We start from the raw sequence: 10,832 nt of genomic DNA, 5'->3' as shown, positions 1-10,832 counted from the left end.
TCCTGTAATGCCTGCAGCAGTACAGGACAAGGAGTGAAGTTTCTATTAAATGTGAAGGAAGGCAGGAGACTTCTAGAGCTGTGAGATAAATTTTATTAATGAGATCTGGCATTATGTTACACTTTTAAAAATTATCTACATTGCAACAATTAGAAGGTTCCTTCCTTTTATATGCTTGCTGAGAGCTCAACATTAAGACTGTCAGGGTAGAGAATCTCTATTAGATTAGTTTTGTACTTAGACAGGATGTCCTGTTCCAGTTTCTAGGGCAAAGAAGCTGAGGGGGGTTGTGAATTGCCCTGCAGTATGGTTAGTAAGGCCTGTTCTGAATGGGTTTAGGTAACTGCGCTAGTCTTTGAACACTGGTGGTACTAACAGAGCTGAACTGATACTGGCATGACCAATACTGGCATGACGTTTCTTAGTAGCAGTTATACTTGTGCATGCATGTATGCTGTGTAGCTGAATAACTGTGATATTTGGAGATCAGGAGTTACAAAAGTCTAAGTGAAAATGGGTTTGTACTCATAGCAGTGTGGATACATGTGAATGCAGGTGTATTTAGAGGTGAATTTTATTTGCAGATATTGATGAACAAGCTTAAGAGGCAGCCATGCATATAAAGGTTCCTAGGTACGTGTGAAAGGGACATAGGATACTTGGAGAAAAACCAAAACTGACATGTGGAATGGTTGGACTCGATGATCCTGTGGGTCTTTTCCAACCTAGTGATTCTGTGTGATTCTGTGTTTTGCTTTCATTTCAGCCTAGAGCAGGATTTGTCTGAGTGCCAAGCACTTTGCTGTGTAATCCAGGACATGGCAGGAGGCTGGAATTGCAACCAGTCTTCTTAGCAGGGGTAAGGAGCTAAAGGCTCACAGTGCCTTGAGTATGAACAACAAAATGCTAGTAACTTTTTCCATATCAACCTGTCTTAGAGCAGTGTCATGTGGAAAGAGCAGATAAGTCAAAGATGAATGCAGTACAGTGTGCACCTGGTACAGATGGCTCAGGGACATCTACTCCATTATTCTAAGAAATATCTGCACTGATTTGTGCAATATCAGAAAGAACAACATTTTCTTCCTCCCTGTCATTCCCACTAAATTCTGGAGACGACAGATGCTCTTTCTTGTCAAGACTCTTGGCTGTAGTGTTTTTAGTCTCAACATATGGAGAATGGTCTAATGTGGATATTAGAATATGGCAACATGCAGTATTGTTTTTATTAAAGAATGGTAGCAAACATGCTGTCTCTTGATAGAAACTGCCATATTTCTCTAGGTAATTGGAAATATCAGCATTTGTACTCCTCTTAATTAAGAAGACATGGTATTTGTTCCTAGTGCATGGGAATAGGACGTTGCTTCTTTGGGCACCAGAGGAGATGGTTCTGCTCCATACAGTGATATCCTCACCCTATCTGCCCAGGAAGTAAAGAGAAGGATGAAATTTGAAAAGGAAATCTTAGCACTGCAGGAGGACAACTACTCCGATACATGCGACAATATAACTTTCTGTGATAAGGAGGTGTCGATGAGTGACTGGGAACCACAGTGTAGTATCCAGCTGGTGTTTTCCTGGCAGCAGACAAAAGCACAGGGTAAAAAGAAATACCTGCCTGTTTGCATCTTTCAGGACTGTAATAGCGTTTGCGGCACACAATATTGTTTGGGTCTGTTATATCTCATAGGATGAGCAAGGGGTACTATATGTGTGCTTGCAGATTTGCTTTGAGCTGAGTTTCTTGCTCTCCTGGAAGTGCAGGCTGGCTGATGAGGCAACTCTTGCACACAATTGATCGTGGACTATTAACCTATGCTCAGAAATCAATATTCACTTAACACCACAAACAAATGCAATACAAAATAAGTTACCCAGTGCACAAATTTACACTCAGAATAAACAGGTTATGAAACAGAGCTTGGCAGAGGAAGTTGGGCAGGCAGCATGGAAGGGAACAAGGACAGCTTGGGTGCGTGGAGAGGTACAAGGTACCTGCAGCTCTGAGTTTTTCACATCTAAACGTCCCAGAGGTTTTGTGGTCAATGCAGCTTCAATGAGTTTTATGTACTCTCAAAGCGTTACTAAGAAGCCTCATCCTGAGGTCAAGCAAGGTCATCTTTGCTAGGTAAGACTAAATTTACTGTGAGTGTGCACAGAAATCCATCTTAACCCACAAAACCCACGTCTGTTGCTAGTCATGATAATAGATGATTATATATATCTACAGTGCAAAGGGCAAAACAGAAATGAGCAAGAGTATAAACTGTAGTATAGTGTCCCTGATGTGGGATGGTATTTTTCACATACTTAAAAGAATAGATTTGAAAAGGGAAGTGAAAGTAATCCAGAACTGGTGTTTACAAGAGACTATATGTTTGTCAAGCCTTACTTGAAACCTGGAGCATGGATTTCCAGTCTTTAGGATGCTACACTGTACTCTACTCCTTGAGCCTTGAGGCTGGAGGAGCGGGCCCACATGAACCTTATTAAGGTCAAGAATGCCAGGTCCCACATGTGGGTGAGGACAATCCCCAATATCATTACAGGCTGGAGGATGAATGGATTGAGAGCAGCCATGTAGAAAAGGTCTTGGCAATACTGGTGGATGAAAAATTGGACACGAGTTGGCAATGTGTGCTCACAGCCCAGAAAGCTGTGCTGTATTTTGGGCTGCATAAGAGGAAGCGTGGCCAGCAGATCGAGAGAGGCAATGCTCCCCCTGTACTCCGTCCCACCCCACCCAGCCCTGCGTTCAGCTCTGGGGTACCTGGTACAAGACCAACTGATCTGTTAGAGCAGGTCCAAAGGAGGCCACAAAAATGGTCAGAGGGCTGGAACTCCTCTCCTGTGAAGACAGGCTGAGACAGTTGTCATGGTTCAGTCTGGAGAAAAGACGGCTCCTGGGAGACCTTACTGCAGCCTTTCAATATATAAAGGGGATCATCAGAAAGACAGAGAGGCTTTTTACCAGGGCTTGTAATGACAGGACAAGGGGCAATGGTTTCAAACTGAAAGAAGACAGATTTACCTTGGAGGTAAGGAGGAAATTTTTTTTGCAATGAGGGTGGTGAGGCACTGGCACAGGTTGTCAAGAGAAGTTGTGAGTGCCCCCTCCCCAGAAGTGGAGGCAGGGTAGGCTGGATGAGCAACCTGATCTGGTTAAAGGTGTCCCTGCTCACTGCAGAGCAGTTGGACTACGTGGCCTCTAAAGGTTCTTTCCAGCCTAGTCCATTCTATACCTGAGGAAGAGCTCCAGAAGTTGGGGTGGTAGGACATACCATGTCACATCCTTCCCTGCAGGCAGAAACAAACCCTGCACAACTTCTGACAGAATCCAGGCCTTTGTTTTAAAATACTACTCTAGAATATTAGAAGTGATGGAGGGCACCATATCTGCAGAACTCAGTGCAAACTGACTGGGGAAAGTGATGTGCAAGCTGAGAGGAGGTCTTCAGTGACTACCATTCTGCATTAAGGCTGTTCCACTCCTCTTTTCTGGAAGCCTTCCATTTTCCAAATGTAAATCAGTAGTGGGAGGTGTCTGGATATGGAATACCATTAATAATATGGGAAGGAAAGATGTCATTTATGCCAAGTTAACATGGGGGCTCAGCAACAAGGGCAGGAATAGAGCCATGGACAGACAAGAAATAGAAGCTCCAGAATAAACAGAGGATGCTATAGGCATACTGCTGTGTTCAGAGATGTCACGCTGTGTCTTCCCTTCAGCCACCTAGGAAATGAAAAGGCAAAATGAGTCCCAGTTAACTATGTTTTATGATCAAACATCTGGCTGCAGAACCTCCAGTTCGGAGTACCACTACGAGACTACAGGAAACTCTGGTGGCCAGGCAGCACAGCCTCCTATTTCTGCTTGTCCAAGGGAGGAAAACCTCGAGGTAGAGTGGTCCAGGGTTCTGTATGCATGTGGCATCCCTTGCTTTGATGTGCAAAATCACACATTTACAGATCCAAGGTTTTTCAACTACTGTCTCTAGGCCACCTGACTCGCTGCTTTGTGAGGGCAACAAAGCAATCCCTACCTGGGACATTTCTGAAGCAAGAGATGCGCTGGCACTGTCTCCTTGGAAGCTTAGGGAAGATGAATACAATGAGTCTTCCTGTCTTTCTAGAGCCGTCTGCTTCAGCTGCATTTGAGACCAAATGGTATTTTCTGCAAACATAAGTAAAGCAAGAGTCCCATTGTGTTTTGCTTCTGCACACCTTGAAGTCTAGTGAACAGAAGTCTAGGGAAGCAGTTTAAGAAATGCACTCAGGGGCTGTATGGCTTTGATGTAGAGAATACATATTGTCTGTTCAGTAAATGGCCTGTTAGTTTGTGAGTTTATTTGTGAGGTTGAGCAGACTGCAAAGCCAGTTTGCACTGTACCTGAGGATGTCTAGGTCCCTCTGGTACTTTCCCAGCTGTCTGTTTTGTAAGGGGCAGGTATGTGGTGTCTCAGATAGGGTGTTTAGGTGTAAGTGTATCTATAGTGCGGGGCGTAAGGCTTTTCCACACAGCAAGAGGTAGGTTTAAATATTAAACATTTATCTAATGTTGCTGGTTTCCTTGACACCCTTTGGAAGCTTTTACAAACATAAAATATTTAAATCTTATTAAGGTCTGTTGCTAAAATACTAGAGAGAGAAAAGAAATACAGACTTAGGATTACATAGTTGCATGTCACAGGGTTTTTGTAACTGCTTTGCTGCTGGATCTATAACGGGGCTGTGTCAGGTGCTACTTATCTGGAACAAGTCAGTGAGGGCCAAGGGCATACACAGGAAAGCAGTGGGACTAGGGGAGTCGGAACTCCATAGTCCTGGTACACTGATGTGGTTATCAACAACCTACAGATGCAGCATGTCTGACCTCCCGTTGTGATTTTGTTTGCAACCCCTTCATTTGAATGCTGTTTGGAAACAGCTTCATGGTGTTTGAGATGAGCAGAAGTGTTGCCAAAAGGTACAGAAACACTGCTGAGAACAGAGACAGGGTGGTCCCATAGGCTGGATGGGAGATGCTGCAGAAGAAGACAGAACTACACACAGGTGTAATGCTATGTAGGATCTTGAAATCAACAGGATTTGAATCTCCCTGTGCAGAGCTACTTCTCTGATTCTGTGATATGATTGATGCTTACCAAGGCATTTGTTGCTCTCAAACATGCCGAGTATCTGGTCACACTTCTCCTTCTGGTTGCCACTGCTCTCACATGTGCACCACAGGGAAACCTCCACACTGGAGTTACTGACATAGTTGGGCGTCATGGGTGTGCCTGTCCCAAACCCCCAGAAACTGCAATAAGAATTTACTTTATCAAATGAAAGAAGCATCTTGAGTCCTGCTATACTAAAGGGAATGCTGCCCTGGAGGCAGAAGTCTTCCGTTGTGATGTGGTACCCAGGAAAGGTAGAGCACTAGCATCAATCAGGCTAAGGCATATTCATTGGAATACTGACCAGTGCCGAGAATAAAAAGCTGTCAGACCTGTGAAGCTACAGTATTGTCACAGTATTTTAACAAATCATTCTCAAAAGCCTATTCATGACAAAGCAGACCTAGAGAACAGACGATATTCTGTTGAACGCTTCAGAAACGCAGACATCTTGCTCTACAGCAAGATGGTCCTTCACAGCATCAGAATGTGCCTGCGAGTTTATCGCCTGAAAGCATCCATATTCCTGTGGAGATCACTTACCTATCATCCCCATGTAAGCCTGCAGGCATGCGGCATGGTCGCGCTGAGTGCAACCATCTGGAGACATGTCCGTAGGTTGACAATTTTGTTGGAAGTCAGCCAGTCGGGATCTGCAGGAAGGAAAATGAGACTATCAGTATTTATGCTCTTCTCTTCTCTTGGCTAATGTCCATGCTGCCAGACCTACTTGCAGATGTGGTCTTCTAAGCAGGAATCTAGAAGCCAGAGGCAATTGGGTTTGGTGTTAGACTGGAAGGAACAATCGGGAACAATAGTTTTCCGACGTCGTTCTCCACAAAATTCATCTTGACATGGACAGAATAGGATCCTTTTGGTAAAATCCTCAGGGACTTTCTCAAAGAAATTCCTTAGCCCCCTGTGGCATTTGCGACGGTCACACACGTCCTCGCTCCCTGCTCCCTTGGTGCAGATAGAGGCATAGTCTGTGCGCAGACGAACACACTTCTTGCTCAGGTTACAGACATGAGTTGCTTTCAGGCATGGATTTGTGGCATCTCTGTCTAACTGTGAGCCTACGAAGCCAAAAGAAACCCAGAAACAATGAAGCAAGTCTCCAGCAGAGAATCTGTGTGGAAAAAGGAGTAGCCCTTACTTGACGGTCAGATTTGGAACATCAAAAAGAACAAAGCCAATTAGTCCTGCCCTCTGCCTGTATTATGATACTGCAGTTCTCCTGGTTACAACTTCACATTTTTTATTGGTTCATGTTAGGCTGATTCTTTCAGAGAATGAATCTTTGTCAGTGACTCCCTGTTCTTGGGCCTGGATCTGTGGCTGTATTCACACTCGGTGGGGGGACAAATGTAGGCAAGTATCCAGAGCAAGCATTTCTCTGATTAAAGGGGCCATTACTCCAAATTGTCCTTAATAATTATCAGCCCCTGAAAAGATAAGACAGGGCAGTGTAATATCATGTAATCATTACAATCCTTACCTGACAACAGAGCTGCCAGTTTATTATAATCTGTTTTCCAGTGTCCTTCATTTGCTGGATTCTCATAGGGAGAAGTTTCCAAACTGAAATAACCTAGGCAAGATACAAGACATTTTATGCAGTGGGAGAAATGCATTGTGACCAGCTTTTTTTTTTTTTACTTGATTTTTTTTTCTTATTTGTGCCTGGCTGTTTCCTCGGGCTGGAGTTCAGAGATGCTCCATATCACTTAAGGCCAAATGCCAAGAATAGGTTCTGCTGAAGATACAAAGGTGTAAAACAAGCATTAGATTTTGTCATGAGATCTCCACTGGTCAGAATTTAGTCTATGTTGTCTTTTGGGGTTTTTCTGCATCAGCGCTAGTGAGATGGGCAGCACAGTTGGACTTGGGAGGCCAAGTGGAAGCATCCCACTAAAGCAGGAAAGAAGCAGCATGCTCAAGGATGCCATTATTGTGTGTCATTGTCACACATCCATTTTCAGTGATAGACAGATGTGACCATTTTTGAAGTGATGTTCACAGCAATCTCTCCTCACAGCACTAATTCTAATTGTCTCAAAATAGCTATTTTTGTTTCTTAGGGTCCCTGGTATATCTGCAGGGCCAGTCCCAGACCAAATCCATTTCAGTTTTCTCTGCTTATCAAACAGAGCATTAATGACTCCTCTTTGCTAGGGGATCTGTTTCCAAAGTGATACCTGTGGTGCTGGGAAATGGCCTTTTGCAGTTGTTTTCAGAGGGGAGCAGGTGAAAGCTTTACTGGTACTTTGTAAATTCATATTATTTCATCTCACCATCTGTCATGCTGGAGTGGACGGTCCAGAAAATGCGTAAGCAGTGCTCTTGTCTCTTCATGCGCCGGTGACACTTGCAGTGCAGCAAGGAGCTGTTTCTAAGGTCCAGCTCTGCATTCAGACATCTGACCCTGCTATCGTGGTCCAGTGGAGAGAAGCGAGTCTTAGCAAGGACACAGTTTTCCAGGACCCTGTAGGTGGCATTGCAGGTGGAGTCCGAGAGGCATAGCTCTTCTGCTGCTATGCAGTCACTCCTCGGCAGAGCCAGGACGTCTCCTGCTCAAGTAGGGAAAAGATTGTTAGGATCGCAACCTCCATGAACGCCACACAAGCACCTTGTTGCTGTTCTGTAGGTGTCCTATATCCAGTAAGGACTCCTCTCAAGAGGCAGAACTGGTTGGGGTCCTTCATATGCAGAAGTAAGGAAAAAGAGCCATCTCCATTTAGAAACAAAAGGATGAGTATTGATGTATGAAAGAGGGAACAAAAGCTTAATGAAAAGTCTCAAAAATATTTTTGCTTAATGAGACCAGTTTTTATCACCCTTAACTCTTTCAGCTTGGCCAAGATCAGGAACGGTGCTGTATCTTATGGAGTAGTAAATCCCTGTGGAAATCTTGGGTGTTGCTGAGGCTCACTTTGAAGAAGCTCTTCTGAGTAATGAAAACCACAGTGCAATAAGCACATAGCAACACCGTACTGTGAGTCAGTGCTGCTGCCACTGCTAAAGCGTACACTGCTCATTAAGAGGTATAACCAGAAAGCCATTTGTAGGGTGTTAAAAACAACTGAGCTTGGAAACTGAAGAATAAGAATGCATATTTTCTGCACAATAGAAATCCTTAACATAAGATGGAGTAGTTTCATATAGAAGTGTTGATAGCCAATCAATTTAAATATATGGGGCCCAGTCCCTGAAATCCCTGCCAAATCACTGGGATGCAGGCTTGGCCTGCCAGCTTCCATCTGTTGGTTGATTGTGAACTCTGACTATATCTCCTGAGTGTTTATTTCACATAGAGACTATATCTCTGTGTTTTATATTGACTGCTGTATGCACATACATGCATCACCTTATGTGGAAGTACTAAGTGATTTAACAATATGATCTTTAAAACTAGGCTTTTTTCAGCTTTTTGAATTTTTCATGTGGACTGTTGTCTCCAAAGGGTAATACTGGAGTGATACATAGCATTATGTTGTCACAGGTAGGTGAATGCAGTCTGTAATCTTTCTTCATTTCTGTAGTATGTGAACCTATGTTTACAGTTCAAGTACATCAAAGATAGCTAATAAAATTTATATATAGGTTGGTACATTTCTTCCCTTCATGACAATATTGCTTGGTTGGTTTTGGGAAACAAGCCTTACATCTACCTTTAATATTCTTTGGGTACATGACCTTAACTATCACTCTGTTTAGCAGGCACAGCAGTACTTGTTCAGTCTGCCTTCACTACAGATTAGAGCAGCTCCTAGTGCCTGATGTTCACCATCTAATTTGTTCACTTCCTTCCCTTCTGCTGGCTTTGTAAGTTTATTTGCTGTAAGCAGTGGGCTGCATAAATCTATGCTAGTCTGCTTCTCAAATTTCCACTTCTCCTACCACCCAGGAATACTATCCAGGTGTCTCATCTCACTTGTACAAATTTCTTGGCACTTCTATAAAGTTATTATACTTTGCTGTTCATCTGGCTGTAGGGCTTTGTAAGCTCCCTGAAAAACAAATCTCTCACCAGAAATGCTTTGTACCCAGCTCAATGAATTTTGGTTGGGCATTAACACCTAAGCACAACCTTAATGAACATTCCAACTGATTTCAACCTGCAAGGTTGCAGTTGGTGCAAATTCCCAACAGCTAATCAGTCCGTTCTCTCCAGCAGCTTTGGGAGCTCTAAATGGAACAGACCCCAGCACCATCTCCCCAGCATCCCAGTACCAATAGTGGTGTGCAGCACCTGCTGTAAGAAGCTAGAAGAGGATAGGATGTACTTTCCTAGCATCCAGATTTCAGCTCAGCAAGCACCTGAGCTTGACCTGACACTTTTAAAACTCTAAAGTGATTCAGTAATTGCCAGGGGAGAGCAGAGCTGGCTGTCAGTGGATGGACTGTGTTTCTACCCCAGCTCTGTACCAGATGCTTCAGGCGAAGCTGCTGTAAACCTCCAGTTTTAAAATAGTCTGTCTTTACAGACATCATGCAGTAGCTTTGCATGATCTTAAGCCTTAATACCTGACATGTTGTTTCAGTTTTTAAAACCTTGTCTTAGTATTCCAGATAATAACATGAAAGAATGAAAAAGTTAATTCTTTCCTAGACCTATGGTGTAGGCTGCCAAACCTGTTAAAGACGCATGTGTAGGGGAGTCCCTTCTGTAGTTTAAAGGAAAAAAAAATTAAAAGGTAATAATCAATTCGGAGATTGTGATCATTTATATCTTAGGAAAAAAGGATGGTTAGGATTCTAGAATAGTTCGAGTGGGAAGGGACCTTTCAAGCCCATTCAGTCCAACCACCCTGCAGTGAACAGGGACATCTTCATCCGAAACAGGTTGCTCAGAGCCCCATCCAACCTGACCGTGAATGCTTCCAGGGATGGGGCATCCACCAGCTCTCCAGGCAACCCGGGCCAGTGCCTCGCCACCTTCAGCATGAGAAGTTTCTTCCTTATACATACTATAAATCTCCCCTCATTTAGTTTAAAAGCATTTCCCCTCATCCCATCAAAATACAGGTGAGGCAGGTAATACAATACCCCTTTATTCTCCCATTTGACTCCGTGTCCTGTCATAGCCTTTGTGCACCATGGTATCGAAGCAGAGAACAACTGCAGGAGGGAAATCTTTCCTTTATTAAGCAAAGTCGTCAAATAAACCTTACTATCGGGACACGGAAAATGCGGGAGATCTACTGGAATCAGCGGCCGCACGCGCTGCCGAGGTCCGTGCAACAGCTCGTTTTTGCAGCGGCCGCTGGGACATTCAGCAGCCGCAGCTCCGCCTGAACCGCGGGGCGCTGCGACCCCGCAGCCCGGGACTGGGGATGCTTCAGGGCACCCGGAATCCTGGTATTTCTAGTCACACGAGCCACGAACGCCGGGCCAGAGGGGAGCTGGGGAGAGGAATCCTCTCCGCGCTCGGCTCCGGAGACCGGGAGCGGAGCGGAACGCACGAACGCGCGGCCCCGAGGGCTCCGCCGCCCCCGCGGGCACCGAACGAGCCCCGCGCAGCCGGTGCGGGAGCCGCGCGTAGCGAAGCCGCGAAGCCGCCCGGCGCCCCCCGCGCCCCCCGCCGCCCGCGCGGTTACCGGCTCGGGAGAGCAGCAGCGGCAGGAGCAGGGCGAGCCCCATGCCGGAGCCCGGCGCCGCCGTCGG

General features: G+C 45.0%; 1 protein-coding gene across 1 annotated transcript; it reads right to left on the bottom strand.

Moving 5' to 3' along the window:
- Positions 1-2,444: 2,444 nt before the first annotated feature.
- Positions 2,445-10,832, bottom strand: GFRA3 (GDNF family receptor alpha 3). The gene is made up of 8 exons (XM_069869707.1): positions 10,766-10,832; positions 7,460-7,735; positions 6,664-6,756; positions 5,896-6,241; positions 5,709-5,818; positions 5,151-5,285; positions 4,050-4,180; positions 2,445-3,739 (listed from the first exon to the last, which is right to left on the bottom strand). Exons 1-8 carry the CDS (start codon positions 10,806-10,808, stop codon positions 3,593-3,595), a joined length of 1,281 nt encoding a protein of 426 aa, XP_069725808.1. The 5' UTR covers positions 10,809-10,832; the 3' UTR covers positions 2,445-3,592.

Source organism: Phaenicophaeus curvirostris, chromosome 15 (assembly GCF_032191515.1).
Source record: "Phaenicophaeus curvirostris isolate KB17595 chromosome 15, BPBGC_Pcur_1.0, whole genome shotgun sequence".
NCBI lineage: Eukaryota > Metazoa > Chordata > Aves > Cuculiformes > Cuculidae > Phaenicophaeus > Phaenicophaeus curvirostris.
The sequence above is the reverse complement of the archived record's forward strand: the minus strand, read 5'-3'. Positions and strand labels throughout refer to the sequence as shown.